Here is a 21,543-nt window from a genome sequence, read left to right on the forward strand (position 1 = left end):
TCCCAATCTGGATGTTAGAACTGAGTCACACTGCCATTTATTGGATATATACTGGATTTTAATTCTGCATATTAATAATTAGCCAAATCGGAAAGCATGGTCATGTATTAAGCTCTAGAGGGAAAAAAATGCCTCTAGATGCAAGTGTGATTAAGATTACGTTAAATAAAGCATTTCTCTACATACCCTGGAATATGAGACTGATGATATAACATTCAGTGTTTTACATCACTACTAGTGGGTCAAGTGGATATTCAATGTCAGTATGATAACATGATACTGCTGTTTGCAATGATATTGTCAGAACATAATACTGTTGATATAGAAGAGGCATTCAGATGCTACTGGGTCATTCATAAAGCAACAAGTGCTCATTTGCATACGAGCTAGAGGCTGTGATTCAAGACTGGGTTTATTCAAAGTGTACAATAATAGACAGTTCACTACAAATGTCAGTCTTAGTTGAATCATTTTATTCTTATAAATCTACAGTAAAGTGAACCTTAACCTGTTACATACGTAAAAAAGAGCTACATTATAGTGAGTGGAATCTAAACATTGTATGAATAAATGTAATAAATATTCTATTCATTCTGTAAAATATCATAAGAGATAACTGCTCAATCGTTTAAACCCTACAGTGACGATTACATTATTAATCCTGGAGCAAATAATTGTTGTACAGCTGTTTTATCAATCAGATTTTCTAAAGTAACACAGGGCTTTATTTTAGGGCCTATTAAATTGATGTAAACTATAACAGCAATTAAGTGTTTGCTTACAAACAAAGTTAAAATGGAGCTTTTAGAGAGTTTAATGGAGCTTTCCACTTTCCTTAGATGTCAAAGCTGGGAATGACATCACACCAGAGTTGACTATGCTTAGCATTGCATTTCTAACAATACCTGGTGATGACAATGAATTTGACAGAATTCTGTGTATCCAAAGATCACTGAGAGTTGCACAGTACTGTTTTGTGGTGCAGCCATATTGGATTCTAAACTCAGGGTTGGTGAAGCCCACACAACTTTCCTATTAGCAAATCTGAAATATAGGGGTGTTCCAGTAAACATTCCCTACTTGAAACTAGTAAATTCTATAATTCTATTTCTAATAGAACACTTCAATAAAACTTTACTCATTTATATCCAAGACTGTGTTTAGAAGAGTTGTTGTTTTTTACTTCAGCCAAAGTAGGCAAAAGATTTCCAGATATAAAAGATTTTATCACGCAACCACATAACCCTGAAGCAAATGCTGTTTACTGACATATAGACATAATTCTTCAAGCTGGCACCTAACTGCGTGGACTTAGGCACAGAATCAGACAGACTTGGCTGGTTAAGAATATCATCTTCACCTAAATCTGTGGATGCTGGCTGTGGAGGACAGGCATGAGGTGTAATAAGACAGCAGATGTCATCTTTAGCATTAAGTCACATACTCTGCACACCAGTCAGTCATTAGTGCTTCCTTCTGTCAGTGTCTTGCCATCATGCCCACGATTACAGTGTCTTGTACCCAGTGACCTTCCAATTTAAAAGTTCTTATAAGCATAAGACATTCTACCAAAATAGCAAGCATCTCAGATCAGCAGAACTTCTTACGTATGACAGCAAAAGAATGCTGTTTTAATGGATGTGACAGAAACACACCTAAAAATGAACCTAAACAGAAAAATATACAAAAGAAAAAGTAAAGTACAGAAGTCCATAACTATGTCTTGGCCTTGTTAAAAACTCCAGAGTCCAGAGCTAGTTAGATAAAAGTACTGATGGCTAGTTTTAAACAGTTAGAATTTCAACATTAAAGAATTTTACGGAGATACCTAAAAAAAATAAAAATAAAAAAGCAATTTCCAACTAGACTCAAAGGGAGAAGAAAGTGAACAGAGTGATGTCGGCTTAGCATTCAGATGGCCCTGCTGTTCAAGGCAATATGACCTGAATAATACAAATACCTGCTTTCAGAAATCCAGAATAGCACCCCAGTTAATAACCAGCTCCTTTTTTTTTACAGTCCTGAAAGCAAAACATCCAACCCTAATATTCAATCTCAAACTCACCAAAATAATGCTGCAGTAACAGTCATTTTAAAGACTCTTACAACACTGTGCAGTACAGTATTACATGACTACATGCTTTTAATTAAAGTGATAATCATCCAGTCTAGACTGCTTTTTTTAAGGTGCAATGAATCCTGACTGACATAACACAGCAAAAAAACATGGTAGCACATGACAGTATTGTAAATAACGTTAAATGTTTAATGTGTAAACAGCTGTAACAGGGCAGACACAACGTAGTACTGACAAGCAATCTTGTATTTTTAGTCATAGGTGTTTCTACAACTTTCTAGTCTCCTTCTTGAACAAGAATAGTTTTTTTTTTCTACAACCTTTTCTCATTTTACTGCTAGTTGTACTGTGTGGGACTGTGTATATTACTAATAAACTCTTAACTAATATGAGTACTATTTAGCAGCGCTTTAACTAATGGTTATTTTGGTAATTGACTAATTTGATTATTTTTTCGATTAGTTGATTGGTCAACGATTACTTCCGTCATGTCATACCATCGCCTTGAGTGTATACTGTGTGAGGAAACCCATTACCCCTCTTCCACTGCGTTTCTGTCCTAACAATTTGTGCAGTGCAGTGCTGTTAAAACTTAATGAGGTAACATGGCTATTTTTGCTATTGCTATTTCTACTATTTCTTATATATACTAATTAATCTGTGGCACTAAATAAAGACCTTCAGCAAAATTCAATGGTCTCACACCAAATGCATTATTTGTTAAGTTAAGGTGTGGAGTTAATTTCACCTGCCAGTCCATATACATTTAATGCTGATTTCTCAGCTTTTTCTCAAATAAAACCAGTCTTATTACATTAGGAATGGAGCACTTCTATAGGGTTTAGGTCCCCCTGCATGGCATATTGCACCAAACTGAACCAAACCAGAAGCAAAGCAGTGCAGCAGCAAAGTGGCAAGCCACACGAGCCAAAGCATGCAGTGTAGATCATCTGTTCTCGGTTACAACACCCACAAGTGTGTTCCAAATTGTCTCTAGATGAAGCATCAGCAGAAGAACAGCTCGCCAATTTTTTGTGGATTGAGTTTCCACAGCCGAGCAGCAAAACATAGGCCTAAGATTACCATGCAAAACTGCGAGCATCATCTGGAGTGGTGTAAAGCCCAATGTCTAAGGACTCTGGAGCAGTAAAGACATGCTTTCAAGAAGGTGATGGATCTTGTGTCACTATCAGGTAATTTGACAGACAAATCTGGGTTTGGAGGATGCCCAGAGACTGCCACATGCCCAAAGGCACAAAAGGGATGTAGGATGGTAAAAATTAGGGGTGTCACGATTCTCTAAATCCTCGATTCGATTTCATTTTCGATTTGAGGGTCACGATTCGATTCGATTCTCGATTTTCTTGTTTTTTTTTCTTGTTATTATTTTATGCCTCATAAAATTTAAATAATATATTTATTATTATTATTATTATTATTATTATTATTGTTATAAATATTATTATTATTATTTATTAAGATATATATGGTAATGCCATCTAGTGACTTTTTTTGGTAGCAACAGTGTGCACTATTAAAACAAGCAGTTTATCAGAGCTGTGTGTGGATGGCTGGTGAAACTGCTCATTACATGAAGCTGCAGTTCTTCATCCAACCACTAGCAGCAGCAGCACCCCGCTCTCTTCACTCAGTCACTACTTCAGTACAGCCCAGCCACGGGCTACAGAGCTCAGCCAGTCCGTTTTTACTGTTTCTGTAAACAAATAAAGGTTTTAACCCCACTAACCGGATAATACAGCTCACTACAGTTCATCTTTCAGCCCAAGCAGCTAACAGCAGCAGGTTAGAACAGCCGACACGGAGGCACTGCTCGGATTAAATTATAAACAGGTCAGTTAGCGCGCTGCTAACCTCAGGATGTTTATAACTACGGAGTTTAGTGGACACACCACGGCCGCCAGGTAAGTCTTTTAAAGGCTACTGAAGACTATTAAAGGCTATTAGAGTGTAACCCCTGGCTCCCAGGGGTTACAAGAGGTTATTGAAAGCATTATTGGGGGGCAGAAATCAGTACAGGCTGGTTAGATAAGTGATGTGGGTATTGTCTTATAAATATTTACACATAACTTATATCTCTCCTGAAAAGCTTTTATTTTAGTCAGAAACACGCTTGTGTTTACTTTATCTGAGAGAAAGATGTTTTTTTAATTCAATGGAAAGCAACAGGTGTAGTCAATTATAAGTTTAAGATTTTTAATCCACCTCACTGTGATCTATAGTCAGTGTTCTCAAGTCACACTGACACACGCATTTCAGCGAGTTCACACGCTCTCACCTGCGCGCACCCACCCCTCCGTTAGATACAGATACAAAACCTGCGCGCCCAACCCCCGCCCCCCCTCCCCCGTTGGACAGATAAAAACAGTGATCACACTCCCGCCGACTGCGCTCATGCAGTGGCTATCTCTATTTAAATGAATAGGATGCGCTGTGTTGGTGCCGCGCCATTTGCGTAGCGCGCTGCGCTATTTGCGTAGCGCGCGCGGGAGGGATCGTCGATCCTCTTTTTGACTTCGATACTCGAGATCGTGACCTCATTTCGATTCGATTTCGATAAAATATCGAGATCGTGACACCCCTAGTAAAAATCTAATAGAAAGATATTCAAAGATATTTTGAGCAAACACAATATTTATCACAATACACATAATTGCACACAAAATCCATCTGTAGTAGCAGACTTTTAAAAAACGCTATTTAAATATGCTCCCATGTTCATTACTCTATGTGTAATGAAAAGCCCAGTTGCTCAGCCTATGGGTTCAATACCTGGGTTCAAGCTCCCATTGTGAAGCCCTTGAGCCAGGCCCTTAACCCTCACTGGTCCCAGGGTACCAAAGTGATGGCTGCCCACTGCTCCAGGCATGTGTTATCACTGTACATAAGTGTGTGCATGCTTGTTTACTGCATGGATGGATTAAAGGTGGAGGCCCATGGTACAGTACCAACTAACACGTTTTAAAGAAGAGAAATAATGACCTAAAGCTAATTCATACTAGGCTGAGTAGGTACCTTGTGTATCTTTGTCTTAAATATTAACGCTCATTAAAGTGCAACAGCATCTAGCATTAGCATTCAAGAATAAACAATGTTCCCAGCTTTGTAGCAACTGTTTAAGCATGACACGTCCACGTATCAAAGGAAATAAATGAAATGGTTTGAGTTTTGTGTGGAAAACTTGACTAACCAGCACAGAGCCCTAACTTTACCCCCATCAAACACTTCTGTGTCAAATTGAAATGACAGCTGTGAGGCAGGCCTATCACTCAACGTCATTTTTTTAACTTTACAATTTATATTCCAAAGGGAATTGTGAAATATACATTATCACAACAAAAGTATTAAGCCACTTGCTTATCAATTAAAAGTAGTTAAAAGGAAAGGCTTTTTACTAGATTTTAGGGAACTGTTGTGAGGACAGTTGCATTTAGCAATAAGTGTGTTAGTGAGGTCAGGATGCTACATAAATCAGCAGCAGCATCATCATAACAGAGAACACAGTTCTGACTGTGTTACAGAGAGATACAGACAGACAGATCGAAAGACAGAATGCTTTTTTGTCTTTTTGTATTGCAACACTAGGTGTTTTCATGATTGACGTGCATTTACAAAGCGCATTGATAACACCTTAACCCTTTAGAGTCGATAGGATAAACAGATAAGAGAATATAGATAGACAGACAGACAGACAGATAGATAGATGCAAAAGGCCTCTACTGTGTGTGCAGCAGACTGAGAGGAGTGGTTTAGTATGCTGGTCTGTATCTGCCTCCCTCTCCCCCTGCATTCCATTCCAGGCAGGGGAGAAAACACACACAGCTCACTGGAGAAACGGAATGGGAAAGGAGGGCAGGAGAAGGAGACTAAAGAAAAAAATGCAGGTTGTACAATCATGACAGACGAAAACAAATAAAACAGAGACCTGCATGGAATTCTGGTGAAAACAGCAAAGGAATAACAAAGCAGGTAGCAAATTATTAAATGGGGGAAAAGTGTGAAAGTGAATAGCCAATAAACAGTTCAGGAACTTGAAATGAACTTGGTTTCTCATTTCCCAAGGCTAAACCTCACTCCCTCTCTCCTGTCCACTGCAAGAACAGCCAGCTCCCCAGCTCTCTGTCTGCTCCTCCCAATAAAACTGATCTCTGCTGCATGGAGAACAGCCAAGCCTCAACTCAATCTCCAACTGCTCACATGGGCTTTATTCAATCTAGCTCTGTGCAATCTTTTAGCAGCAATAAAAATGAAGCACTGTCAGAGTAAGGTATGTAAATGAGTATCAGCATCCTCATAATTCACTGAAGCAGGCTGCTCTGCTTCACAGACCTGTGCTCAACAATGCTTATAAACTCTTTAGTAAGGAAAAGAGCTACATTCCTTCATCCACAATGGGAGTGTATTAAAATTAAAAATCCATGTGATGAACAAGTAATATTTATCAACGCTATGTGATCTGTGATAGAAAGACCAATAAAAAGGTCATCACTCTTGTAATACAGAACAACAACAAAGTAAAAACAGAACTGTAATTCTTTTTCTTTGTTAAGCAACATTAATGATTACAAAACTGTTTGGAACAGGGATTTTGAGTCATGGATTGGATTGTTTGTTAGACTGCAAAAAGTGCAAGATACTAATGCAAATATCTTTAGCTTTTCAATGATAGCTTAAAAACATGGTTCCATTTCTTTCTGTTCTATAAAATTAAACTAAGAATTTTGTAGAATTTGCAACCAGATTCTGCACATTAGAGACCAGAGGCAAAGCCAAGTTTGCAGAATCCTTTGGTAGACCCACCCTCTTCTCCCAGACCAAGCATCTCGGACTGCCTTCATTGGCTTTACAGTCCAGCCTAAAGCACCAGCAACAGTAAAAGTACAGTTTGTGTCTTTTTTTTTTTTTTTTAATGATTTACACTTCAATTAAATAATAGTACCGCAGCTCGGGCCTGAAGAAACAAAGCTAACATGATACATTTTTAATCATACAAATATCAAGTACATGTACATGTACATGTAATGTCTCAAACCAAGTACAAAAACTTAGGGTGCTTTCACACCTACTTTGATTGGTCCAGACTTTTAGACTTTTCAGTTTGGGTCCGAACCAAAGTAGCAGGTGTGAAAGGGGGGTGAACCATGAGGCCAAAGGGCCAGAGTTTGGTCCAAACAAAAGAGTTGTTCTCAGTCTGGATCTACTGAACCATAGTTTAGTTCGTCTGCAGTGTGAAAGCACTTTTCTAAAAGTTTGGACTTTTGGACCAAATACAGGAAGTTACGACAGTCTGTAAACAAACCAGAGGAAAAAAATAACTGGTGTTGTGATGAAATCTGACTCCCCCTGGCAAACAAATTAATATGACATGTAGACGTGCAGTTCACGTAGCAGCTGACGAGAGGATGTAGTAAAGTTCTTTAGTCCGTTTACTAAACTACAGTGTGAAACCAAAACTATCTGGACCAATATTCACAATGTAACAAAGACATGAACTTTGGTGCAGACTCTGGTCCAGACTTTCAGGTGTAAAAAAAAAGCCCTTAAAATATAACCTGGCACTGGCCATTTTACACTAACATTAGACTTACCAGGAAATATGCAAAAACTTTACACAACTTTAGGAGAAGGGGACAGCCCTACTAAGTTACCTATGAGTAGGTGAGTGTGTTTCTGTCTCTTGTGTCTACTGCCCAGACTTGGGTTGCAAATTCGATAACATGTTGGACAGTTTTGGCTTAATTTCTGTAGAACAGAAGGGAATGGAACCACTGCATCCATGTTTTTCAACAGTCACTGGTATTGCCTATAATGCATATATACATACATACATACTACAAAGTCAAGAAGAGTATATAGCAATACAATTACAAGATATTTTGTGCAGTTCTTGACAAAAACACCTAAGTGGCAGCCTTACATAGATAATGTTCAGTAATCTGCTCTAAGGTTTTGCTCTCTCCCATCTTTACCAGAAAACAGCATTGACTTTAAGTAGGAAATGGATTCATGGCAGGTAAAAGAAGCAATTTCTTTCATTTTCTTTTATGAAAGGAAGAAACATATTTCACCAGCTTCCTACACTCAGGACAGACCATAACAGCAGCCTCATCTTTTACTGCATTCATCAAGGCACTTCCTGCTTCAACACGCTAACTCTTTAGCTTGGTGATCAGACAACAGCACAAACTATTTTCCCTTTTTTTCCTCTCATGCTCGTTTTGAAATCTATGCTCTCGATCAAAACACAATCAACTACCTAGACCACACAAGCGCCTCTTCCGCATCCGGACGTTCAGGTGTGTATCATTTCATCAGTGGCTGGCTAATTGCCAGCTAGGCTTGACTCGAGTGTGCTGATAGAACACATAATGTGATTAGTCCTCAAGGTGAATTGGGAGAAATCTTGCATCAGCACACCCGAATTCCTTCTCATGTATCTGGTTGCTTCCTGTGAGAACACAACCCGTCGTCATGCTTTCTCGTCATGGCTTAGATAAGTCCCCTGGCCCATGTGCCTGTGCTTCCTTATTCATGAACCGGTGCGTGGAGAAGGTCGGGAGATTGCAGCTGCTTCTGATAGCGCCACACGAGCTGAAAAGGACAGTATTCGCTGAGGTTGCTAGCAAGCCCGTCAATAAAACCATGCACTGCAGCCTTTTGTCTACGGCACGGAAGTGGATGTGCCATTCCCACTCCATGGCTTGACACCAGATATCCTGGTCTCTCAAATGTTGCACTCCAAGCACATGCGGGTTGCCAAATTCTGTCTATATAAGGGCTGTATGCACTCGCTGGAATGCACAGTGGAAATACAAGCCATATTCATACTCAATTGCTGTCAGCTTGACGGAATCTGGTCGGCATCATCCACTGAAGTGTATACTTCTGCATTCAGTCATCACGGGACTAGACCACCACTAGAGGCAGACATCTCTGACCTATTAATGATCTGCTCCATACACGTCAATGTATCATGAAGTCTCGCATTGCTACAACTAAATACCAAATGAGGAAATACTGTTTTGCTTGTGTCATTTTTACTAAATACATTTTTCTGCATAATGCAAAATATTTTTTGCTAAAATAAAACTCAAGTTTGTTAATTAGTCTGGGATAGTACATTCACATGACCAACAGAATTAGCTGGTGAATTAGCAGCAAGCTTGTTATGTGAATATTTGTGCAAGTCTAAGTGAAACATTGTTGTCTCACTGTATTAGTTTCAACAAAAAACTAATACAGTCTTTCAAATCAAATCATCCTGATCAATCAATTTGATAGGCCACAGTGATGAAGGTTATGTATTTGTATAGATTTTAAACAGTGGATTAAATAATTGCATGGAGCAGAGAACAGGTTAAGAAGGTTTAGAAGAGCATTCAAATACTGATGTGCCATATTTAAGACTCGCGCTTTGGCAAAAACCTGGTAATATGATACTTATCATTCTAGAGCAATTCCAAAATACGGCCACATACTGTGATACTGTAAGCAATGCAATGAATACAAATCAGAGTACAGGAAAATTTAGAAGTTAAATGTGTTTTTTAGAATTGATACAATATTGTACAATATTACAATAAACATAAACAAGTTGTCCTACACTCCCATTTAAAACGATAATTAATAATGCACTGGTGCATTTCTACACCTCAATCTAGGACAGTGTTCCGGGTAGTCTGTATGGACTTCTCCTGACCTACGGGACTAAGCATGTCTTTTCAGTTTAACCGGCCTCGCTCCTGGCTGTTGCACTCTATGCTAGGCAACAGTGGTGGAGTAACCTTGAGACTAAAGCAGCTTTGATCCCCGAGGTGATAAAGTCTATGTTTATCTCTCATGTGATCGGTTTGCCTGCCTTTTTCAAGATTAGTATACAAGTCAGTGTGTGTGCGCGTACGTCGCTAGGTGACCACAGCTTTCTGAACTGAGTGATTTGTGAGAGCCGCTGTGTGTCATTTACCTTTCCCAACATCTCACACACCATTCTGGCATACTATGGGTTTCAGGGAAGGCTTTATTTCCATGAGAAATGTTCCATGAGAAGGTGATGACAGTACTTTAAGGTGACTAGTCCAAGGTAGAACTTCGATTGCGGTCAAAAAAATCTAGCCTGACCCTACCCGAGCCTGTGTACGCTCTGTCATTATGAGCTAGAGCCCAGTTTAAACCTGCTCAGAAATATGTTAATGAACAGTGCAACACAGAGAAAGCACAGGATTATTATTTAAAAAACTGTTACAGCGCTGCAGGTAAAATGTAAAGGCTAGTTTATGCTGCCTGCATCAACAGCTGTGCATTCCCTGCAAAAAATGGTGGTATATCTCGGCCCTACTCGGCCCGAGTTCGGGTTGAGCATCGGGTAGGGCTCGGGCAGACAATCTAAACTCTAGTCCAAGGCCTACAGACTTTATCCTATTTAAAGAATGCTGATCTTCAGTCTGAAGTTTTAGCCTGTAGCCTGGGACTACGGAAAATACTGGATTTGAGCACTTTTACCTGTTTATACCTGGTCACTTTAAGGGTCCTTAATATCAGGATTAAATCTGAATGGCAAAGACACAAGTGTATACACATCAAAGATGCATTTTAAATAGATTATGAGCGATCAAATCACTTCAGGTTTGAGCCCGTTATCTGAGACCAATCAGATTTCAGTCTGACCAACCAGAGACAAAAGTGTCTAGCAAGTGTAAATGAGTTGGCAAAAAGAACAAAAAATCCGGATTACAATCCAGATACTGGTCACATGAAGCAATCAGGTGTAAACAGGGTCTCACATTCCACAATTGATAATTGGTCTTGACTTCCATTACTGTTCTTCTTGCACCTTCTGTTTCCATCACTTATGATTTGTCTTACCAATGTTAGTGACACACTGACTATCTGTGAGGTCAGGTGGACAGGCAGTTCTCTACAAAGTTGAAGGGTGTAACATGTACTCAGTTAGCAGTCAGAGAACTTGGGGAGCTGTAATTGAAGCAAAGACAGCACTGAGCAAACTGAAAACTGAAAGCAGAACGCAGACATTAATTGGGAAATTGAGGCTGGCTTGAGGGCTCATTTGCATATTGCAGTCTTCAGCAATATCATTTCTTCAAAGGACAATACTGCACTATTAATTAACATTATATAGAAACACTACACTGTGTATATTGTGCAGAAAGTGTATTGTAGTAGTGCACAAATGATTGTATAAACAGATTGCATGTGTTTGCTACAGATCAATAGGTCAAAATATATAACATCAGAAGACTTCTACAGTCTTCTACAGAGTGCCCACCTGACCTGAACCCTGAGTAGTAAACTCACACTCTCTGTCTCTCTCTCTCTCTCACACACACACACACACACACAAACTTTGCAGTTATCGATTGCTCCCCAGTTCCCCCAGGGCCTGAACTCACATCTTGGCTTCACGGTCACGCTCAGTATGTCAGCTACAGTACACAGCCTTTACTGCAAAATCAAACACAGGCCCATAACAGTACTGTACTTTACCATACTGTACTTCTAGTTTAAAGCAATAAATACTACATTTTTAGTATTTAGTATTTAGAATAGATTATACACAGAAACCCCTAACAGTAGCATGAATGATAAGACTTAAAAAAAAAAAAAGATTACATAACAGCAAGCCTCAAACTTAAAGAAGCTAAAGCCTAAACATTATTGAGACTTGTTTTTTTCTCCTGTGCTCCCCTACATTCGGGAAGTGAACATGCTTTACACTTGCATTTCCTGACGAGCTGAGAAAAAAAAAAAAAAAAAACACCATTGAAAGAAAAGGGAACATGTGAACTGACCAGTCAGTTAAACTAGTGATACCATAGGATTTTGTACAAATATGATATTAATCGGAGTGATTCCCCGCAGAGCTAATCCTCACCTGTGAAAGCATTTGTGGCCGGTAGGTCAGCCTCCTGCATACTGCTCCTCCAGCACAGCACGTGTCCGTCGTTAACCGGTCCGATCCAGTGAGGGCTGCTGGGGACGACACAGCCAGCACGCTCCCATCATCATCATCTTCACCTCAAGAGTCCATAGCTCTCTCCCAATTCCAGCTTCTCCACTTCCAGCTCCGGCTATGTTCCCGCCGCTGACCCCCACATAGGCTACACTGTGCAGAAAGGCCAGCGGAGCACTGGGACCAGTGTGAACTATGCAGTCCGGAGAGAGGCGACGAGTCTATTCCTGTGAGGTCAGGGTGGGGTCGCCACAGCAACCACCACGCCTCTCCTCCAATTAACACAGTTACCCCCCTAGCCAGAGCACACAGGTCATGGCTGCCTTGAGGAGATAGAGTGTGTGAGAGAGAGAGAGAGAGAGAGAGAGAGAGAGAGAGAGAACAACAAAGTAGACAGAGAGAGAGGGGGAGATTGGAGTAGAGATCCAGTCAGGTAGGTCTGGTAGCCGCTGCAGGTGTGGTGAAGGTCTCAGGTACGGGAGGCAGGTGTGGAGTTGTTGCAGTTCTCAGGGGAATGCGCTCCGCTCAGCAGAGCTCTAATCAGCATGCCAGCTCATCCCTCAGAGTGCAGCGTCAATACACTCGCTCGCTCCCTCGCTCTCTTTACAGCACTGCAGCACACAGAGAGAGAGAGACAGAGAGAGAAGAAAGTGGGAAAGGGGAAGTGAGAGTATCAGAGAAAACAGAAAAAGAGAATGAAAGGAGAGAGTGAGGGTGATGGAGAGAACAAGAGAACAAGATTAAGACAAACAAGAGATAAAGAGAGAAAAACATGGAGGGAGAAAAGAAAAAAGAAAAGAATGAAAGTGAGAAAATGAGAAAATAGAATGAGGAAAAGAAAGAGAGTGAGCAAAAAAGTGTGAGTGAGAGTATGAGAGAAGACAAGAGAGGAAACAGAAAGAGACAAATGGAGGGAGAGGAGAGATAGTAACAGATGAAAAAAGGGGGAGTGAGAAAAAAGAGAAAAAAAAGAAAAATGGAAAGCGAGAGAGATGAAGAGGAGTGAAGTGAAACAGAAAAAAAAGAGAAAGTGTGTGTGAAAAGGAGTGAGACAGAGAGAGAGAGAGAAAGAGAGAGACACAGTAAAAAAGAGAGAGTGAAGGTGATTAAGAGAACAAGGAGATAATAAAGAAATACAAATAAAGAGACAGACAAGAGAAAACAAGTAAAGTGTGAGAGAAGTAAAAATAGACACAGGGAGTGTGGAGAGAGAGTGTGGAGGAGAGGGAGCAAATGAGAGACATGATAAGGAGTCAAGGGAGAAAGATGGAAGAGAGAGGAAGAGAGAGAGATAGAGGGAGAAGAGAGTAAAAGAAGAAAGAGAAGGGGAGTGAGAAAGGAAAAGAAAAGAAGAAACAAAAGAGAAAAAAAATCATCATTATCATCATCATCATCATCATCATCATCATCATCATCATCATCATCATCATCATCATCATCATCATCAGGTACTCATCAGACAAACAATGTGACACAAACCACACAAAAAGTGCCTGATTAGATAAAGTCATTAAACAGTGACAGGAGGACAGATGATGATGGGTCTAAACTGGTAACAAAGGGTCATCTGGAAGAGAGACGGTAATCTACAGATAACCTGACATCACACGAGGAACATCACATTTCAAGGCCGATGTTTCTCTGCTACAAAATGGAATGTTTTTTTAGAGTACCCATCCAACCTTAGACAATGGCGAAGCTGAAGAGCAGCACGCAATGCAATGCTCACCTAAAAAGTCCTTAAAATATGTCTTTTGAGATAGTTGTAATAACTGCTCTGAGGCTAACGCTGATGATTCAGTCCCTAAACAAATAAAACGAAGCATATGAGCCGGCCCGGCCCGACCACAATGTGCTGCCTGGCCTGAGATGACCCAGAGAGCAATTAGGGGTCTTGGCAGGCAACCGACTACCCGCTCCGTCATAGCAGCGAGTGCTCAATAGGCCCGGCCCTGCCGAGCACGTCCCCTCGCCTCACATGAACCACGGCGCCCAGCTGCACGAGGAAAACACACTCGGCCAACACGCAGACACTGCCTCAGAGGAGCTCACGGAGCCCCGCTCTGCGAAACAATCCAACAGTGTCCAAATCAAACAGACGCACGTTTACACACACACACACACACACACACACACACACAGATGTCATTTAAGGACACTGTCACTACATTCTGAAATTATCAAGCAAAGGTAATGCAGACTATGAGACCACAGCACTCAAATTAGGATCAACCATTTCCAGCCTCTACAAGTGGATCAAAATGTACAAATAGTTTTGGTATAACATGATTTGGTCTGTCTGTAAGAGAAACTGATCAATATACAGGTAATAGTAATGTCGGGTATTCTGGCCAATAAATCACTAATATCTATTTGCATGTTTAATATTGTAAAAAATACCAGACGAATCCAGAACTAATTATTTGAAAGTTTATGGTTTCAAGTAAGGCCTACTGATATTACTGGTTGATTATGTAATTCAAGCTCACAATCACCTAAAGAGTATTTGAAAATACATGCCTTTGACAGGCAGTAGAACTTGCTGAAAGGATTATACAACTCTATCAACTAACTATCAATGATAACTATCAATGATTAAAGGTTTATTGCAGTTGATACAAGTTTTGCAATATATCACAATAATTTGATTTGTAAGTAAAACTCTCCACTGTGGTATCCGACTATTCCTAACAAAAGCTCTACTGACCTAAACCTTGGACTTTTAGAAAAAAAGAACTGTGCTGGCTTTGGGATTAAAAATGTAAAGCATTTTGGAAATCTTTAAACCCTGTGATAATCAATTTTTCATGGAGACCCATCTCAGGAGTTTGGGTCATTTGTGGGTGTACAAAAAATTGACCTAAGTTCATCTGACATCCTCACATAAGCAACAGAAACCATAACCCAGTCTGAGATCACTTAAAGTGCTTAAGTTTAAGAAGACCCAAAGTGCACTTGGTTCTCTTTCTAGTGCCCTTCAACACTGAGTGTACTTACTTTCACTCAATTATCCAATTTTAATCATAATTCTGCAATTATTCTATTGGTCAAGGGGCCGTCTAAGACACAGTATCTTTGAACGAAGCACACAATATGCATCTTTAATTAAAAAAGTGAAGGAGAGAATCTTACAAGCATATACACACATTTAACAACATATATATATATTTTTAAGATCAGATTAAGGCCAACAAACTTGATTAATTTATCCAATAAACAGACATTTCAGTTCGCTCTGAAACTCCTTCAGAATTTAGACACCATCTGGGATAGTTCTGATAGGCTGATTCAGGTAGGAATCCTCCAACAGCTCCAATAGGATACTAAAAATTGTGTTGTGCAGTACATCGTACTTTGTTTGCTGGCATTTTCTAAAAGCAGTAGCTACTGGAGTATGTGCACAACTGTGGTAGGAGGGTGTAACTCTGTGTCCTGGCGCGCCTTACATCACCCTTTAATCAAGATAAAATCACTGCACTGTAATAGTTAGGCTTTCATGGTGTGTTACTGTAATATGACAGTGCTGCTGTCCCTTTGTAAGATCAAACAGACCCATGGGCAGCCGTCCTCCTGAGGAGCTTGTTTTTATCCACTAAGCTCTAGAAGATTGTGGCAGTGTTTGTACAGTAAGCCTGAACGTTCTTTAACTATAAAGCAGAACTGTGGACCGGGGCTTTTTCCCCCTCTAACAACGCCCAAATCAATCAGACCACCATATGAACCACAAACAAACCACTCTGAGACCACCACCGGAGGCACTGGAAGTTTTGTTCAATTGCAGGTCCTGTTTAGAGCGGTTTGAGGTCACTGGACCATATATGGAACAGAAACCATACAGCGTCCTGAAAACACACTAACATGCAGTTCACCTCGAAAGAAGTTGTTCATTTACAAAAAAAAAAACATGTATCTCATGTGCGGAGAGCAGTTAGGTGCAGTATAAAGACATAGAATACAACAGTAAGAAAACGTCTGCTAATAAAAGCACAGTTCCTCCATGTGTTGCAATTTCACAAACTACCATTGCTACTTTTGAAGCTCCAAAGTTAACTGACATGGCGAACCACACAAAAGTGCTGCTGAGGTTTTTATACACTGTACCCATTCACTGTCCACTTTATTAGACACTAATACCTAGTCCAACAGCAACACTGAGGTGTTTAAAAACTCCAGCAGCACAACACCACCATGTTAGTGTGTCTCTGAAGTGGTGAGAATAAACCAACACCAAAACATTGAAGAAGGCCAATAAAGTATGCAAAAGTACTATAAACAAGGTACTATAAAGTGTACCTACATGGACAGTGGGGATAAAATTCCTTGCATTCCAAGTACATTAGGAAAATATATATATATTTTTTTTATTGGCTAAAATTTGCATTTTCAGCACATGTATCATAAATGTTCAAACTGTCTGGGCCCTGAATCTGTGCATTTCCTATCAATATTAAACACAGCTAATAGATAAAATACGGGTTTCAGAGGAACACATTAGAGAAGCAGACAAAAGAGCATTAGATTAAGAAACCCTTCCTCACTCCCTCCCTCTCTACATCTCCTCTCCTCTTCCTGTAGAAACCTCCAGAGGAAAAAAAACATCAGCCCCATGCCTAAGACGCGCATGGAGTAAGATGATTACGCTATTCTCTCCGTGTACAGGCACGCTGCCGTGGTGGATGTGATCTCAGCGGGGGGTCTGTCTGTCTCCCCGTGGCTGGTGAAATCAGGCTGAAGCTAATGCAGGCAACGCTGCACTGAGCTGACTTTACCCAGCCAGACTCCAAATCAATCGCACCAGCCAGCCTGCCAGCCAAGGTGAGACAACAGCTTGCCCCCGGGGGAGAAAGAGAGAGAGAGGGGGAGAATGGGAAAGAACGAGTGAGAGAGCGAGAGAGAGAGGTGGAGTCAGAGGGGAGAGAAAAAAGGAAGGAAAATGCTGGAGACATCAGGAGAAAGGGTAATCTTTGTTTTGCACTGAAAGCAGACACAGTTTGCTCATTAATCAACGTCCAACTAAAAAAGCCTCCAGGCCGCATCTCACCGGGAGCTACCTGCAACAGGTTCCTGCAGTTAGTAATCCTATGCAGTCATGGGTAAACCTCTGGTTAATCCCTCCACCCCCCGCTACTAAAAACAGGCAATGTGCTGCGACAGGGGTTCATGGTATGCGAGTTTGGGTGGTAATGTCTGCTTCGTGCGCAGTGTTTAAAGTGTCGCTCAGCTTGCTCACACCTCTGAAGCATCCAGGTGTTCCCTTCACAGCTCCACCTGCAGCTCAGCCGTGGAGGAGATAAAATCGGTAATAATGGCATGCTGAGACGCTGTGCCACTCAAACCTGTCTGGCAAAACATTTAGCTCAGCTGGCAAACTGAGTGAACAGGCATTAACCATCTGGACTGCTAGGTGTTTCATGAAATCCATGACATTCATGATTTCAATTTGGACCATATTTGGAGGGTTTAAAAGAATTTTTTTTCTTTTACATATTTAATACAAATACAAGCCGATTTGTTCGTGCTTCCTGTAGTTATAAGCCCAGAAGACATTTAAATTGATAAATTCTGATATTTAGTGAGATTTTTTTGAGTCTGTCACTTTTGGTAACCAAGCCTAGTGTAAACTGAATGAGTGAGCTCAAACTTTCCCCCAGTGTGTAAAGACATATATACATAGATTCCGCATAGTCTGCCTACTAGCGCCGGCTGCTACGCTATGTGGAGTCTACAGGTGCTGGTCAACGAATTAGAATAATTTGAAATAGTGCAATCATGAAATTCTTTGAATGCATTTTTTGTGCAGAAAGCAAATCAGGTGTTCACTGCACCTGTCCTACTCGTTAGACTAATCACAGAACTCGTTACCTGGAAAAAAATTTGCTCAGCTGAGCTTTCCAAAAGGCCCATTTAGGCCATTTAACTGTGACACTGTTGTTTTATTGAATTAGAATAATGGAGAAACCGTTTCATTGAATTAGAATAATTTTTATTATAATTACAATCATCACTTTCTCAGTATTTTGTGGCTGCCCCCTTGGCTTGTATGACTGCCTGAAGTCTCCGCGGCATCGATTTGACCAGCTTGTCGCAAGTTTCCGCACTCACAGCTTCCCAGGCAGTGGCAATGTTCTGCTTCAGTTGGTCCAGCGTAGTAGGCTTTCTGTCGCGAATTTTGCGCTTGACGATGGCCCAAAGGTTTTCAATGACATTGAGGTCAGGCGAGTTGGCCGGCCATGCCAAAACTTCAAGCTGTTTTTAGTGAACCAATCTTTGGTCGACTTTGCCGCATGAGCCGGTGCAAGATCCTGTTGAAATATGAAGTCTTTTTCGCCGAACTGTTCCTTAACAGTCGGAATCAGGAACGTTTCCAGAACATCTTGATATACGGCAGCATTGACAGTCTTCTTGAGGAAGCAGAGTTTCCCTACACCTCGAGCGAACATGCATCCCCAGACCATAACGCTCTGGGGAAACTTGACGGATCTTTTCACGCACTCGTGGTTGTAGGTTTCGCCACCACGACGCCAGACACGAGGACCTTGGTCACCGAAGGAGATGCAGAAGCGTGATTCGTCACTGAAGACCACTTTCTGCCAGTCTTCAGCAGTCCACTCGCCGTGTTCTTTGGCCCACTTCAGCCGTTTCTCCATTTGTTTCTTGTTCAGCATCGGTTTTACTGCTGGAACGCGAGATTTGAAGCCGAGTTCGCGCAGATGACGGTAAGTGGTTGATCTGGAGACGTCAGCGCCGGTCTGCTTGTTCCACAAGTCGGTGAGCTCGGAAGTGGACTTGAACCGGTTGCTGACTGCGATCTTTCTCAGCTGCTTGTTGTCGCGAGCAGAAGTTTTTCGGACGCCGGAACAGTTGGTGCGCTTGCTGCAGTTTTTCTTGAGAGCTTTGCAGACGGAAGACTGGCTGATGCCGAGCTGCTCAGCAATTTTAGTTTGGATCAAGCCTTGTTGGCGAAGGGCTTGAATTTGAGCCACTATTCCGGTTGAGAGGTCGCGCTGCTTACCCATGACTGATTTTACAACTTAGAAATTCTACTCAACCCTGACTTTAGACTGCACAGTGAACACTCTTCACAGAAAACAAAAATTCGAGCATTTATTCTAATTCAATGAAACGGTTTCTCCATTATTCTAATTCAATAAAACAACAGTGTCACAGTTAAATGGCCTAAATGGGCCTTTTGGAAAGCTCAGCTGAGCAAATTTTTTTCCAGGTAACGAGTTCTGTGATAAGTCTAACGAGTAGGACAGGTGCGGTGAACACCTGATTTGCTTTCTGCACAAAAAATGCATTCAAAGAATTTCATGATTGCACTATTTCAAATTATTCTAATTCGTTGACCAGCACCTGTATGTGTATGTGTATGTGTATGTGTGTGTGTATATATATATATATATATATATATGTATATATATATATATATATATATATATATATATACATATATATATATATATATATATATATATATATATATATATGTTTGTGTGTGTGTGTGTGTGTGTGTGTCATTATCAGTAAAGTGATGGCTGAACACCGAGCTGAAGCTAGCATTATAGGATGTAACCAGTGTTTTTTAATAAGCTTCTTGTGCACTTTTTATGTTATTAATACTTTGTTTTAAATGTCATGGCTCTCCGGATTCTAGCAAGGAGGTGTGGAGCTACTTTGAGCTGGATAATGGTGCAAAAGCAATTTAGCAGGGCAAATTATGCCCCGTGCCACCCAGTCTGAAGGGTGTTTGGACAAACTGTTAAAATTTCTGGATTTTGGCTATTTATCAAAGGTGAGTACTTTTTATCATGTTTTACTACATCAAAAGTCAGTTTTACACTGGAGTTCTCCATTAAGATGTGCCATGTGGTCCATTTCAGCCTTATGATGTAACTATAAGCACAATACCAACCAAAATTGGTTAAATAATTAAATAAAAACAATATTAAATGTGAACAGGGTTATTGTATTGGAATTTGTATCGTTATCAGCAGTTGCGTATCGAAATCAGATTGAAACTGGAAAATTGTTGATCAGCCCATAAGATACATGTATAGCAGCGGTAGTCTTTCTGCACTGAAAGCACTTCAGCTGAGGTTACACTACAATCACCAGCGAGCTGCTTCTACCATTTCTAGGCCCCATGCTACACAGCATCTGAGGCTGTGGCAAGTGCGGTGTGTGGTGAAGAACAGGTGGGTCAGCAGCAGAGAGAGGAGAGAGCGTGAGAGTCCTGGTGATTTGGTGAGGCGTGACTGAGTGGCTGGCTGCCAGACTGGAGGGAGAACAAAGAACACCAGCAGAAAAAAAGAGAGGAGGAAAGGACGCCAACCAGAGAGAGATAGAGAGAGAGGGGAAAAATGTAGAGAGAGAGAGAGAAAAATGTGAAGAAGGCACCCTGCTGAGCCCTCTCCCCTGCCTGCAGAAATCCCAGCTCCTCATATCCTCATAGCACGTGCATATACTCAAGAACTGTATGATAAGATTTATTTCGTTTTGATAAACTCATCAAAAGAGCTGCAGTAACATTGTGAAGAACAGCAAACGAAAACTGCATTACCTGCGTACAGCAACAGAAGGATCTCTTCATGCTGCAGACTGTGCTACAAACCAACAAACCTAATGCTATTCTAATCAGGAATTTACCTCAGTAGTGCTACACAAGTCACATGTGGACACTGAGAAATACATTTGCTTAGCGTTAGCAAACAAAGTGAACAGCCGCAATGTGGTATACATGGAAGCTAGGTAAACTCCATGGCAGAAGGCAATACGCAACAAAGCCTGTGACTGGTCACAAGTAAAGCCAGTATGCTAGCTTATAATTCACAAAAGATGCATTTGGCTTCTTGCTCACAAATTTCAACTCGCAGAGGTCTTAAAGTTAAACCAGCTCATTCAACATTACTATCCTAGTCCAGTACAGCTTGTGTCTTTCAGTTGGAAAAAAGAACAGGTTGTAAAGGGATAGTAAACTGATTTATACGCAGCCTAAATCAAATACGATCTTTCCTGTCACTGGAGTAACTGCTTATAGAAGCTGTCAAAAGTCAAAAGACCACCATCTTCCAAGCAGGTCATTGGAATCCTCACTTTTTTGTTTTAAGAGGCTCTTCAAGGCTCTCTATTAACACTCAGCACAAGTTGATCCTCTGCTCAGATCCATGTGATTCTGGGTGAGGCTAAAAAAATGTAGAATTTTCCAAGAGATGAGCAAACTGGGACAGTACAGTAAGAGCACGTGGAACAGCCTTGTGAAAGCTTCAGCATTGTTTCTGCCTCAGTCGATGACATCAGAAACACCCTTACGGTCTACTGCTTCACAGCCTGGTACCAGACGATGGGAGTACTTCACTCTCCGCTGCTGCTGCTGCTTTCAGTTCAGCACCTTGATTCACTCAGCTCCCCCAGCAGATCCTCCTCATGCAGTATGAAGCTGAGACTCTGGCTGGGTTGTGTAATAAACAGTGTAGGACGA

General features: G+C 40.9%; 1 protein-coding gene across 2 annotated transcripts in view; it reads right to left on the bottom strand.

Moving 5' to 3' along the window:
- ldlrad4b (low density lipoprotein receptor class A domain containing 4b) overlaps positions 1 to 21,543 on the bottom strand; it is an 87,549-nt gene that overhangs the window by 47,419 nt on the left and 18,587 nt on the right. For both annotated transcript variants that reach the window (XM_022673552.2, XM_049480329.1), the window contains exon 2: positions 11,985 to 12,673. In XM_022673552.2, the coding sequence (XP_022529273.2) occupies positions 11,985 to 12,024 (40 nt within the window). In that variant the 5' untranslated portion in view covers positions 12,025 to 12,673. The remainder of the gene's footprint in view (positions 1 to 11,984; positions 12,674 to 21,543) is intronic.

Source organism: Astyanax mexicanus, chromosome 6 (assembly GCF_023375975.1).
Source record: "Astyanax mexicanus isolate ESR-SI-001 chromosome 6, AstMex3_surface, whole genome shotgun sequence".
Lineage (NCBI taxonomy): Eukaryota > Metazoa > Chordata > Actinopteri > Characiformes > Acestrorhamphidae > Astyanax > Astyanax mexicanus.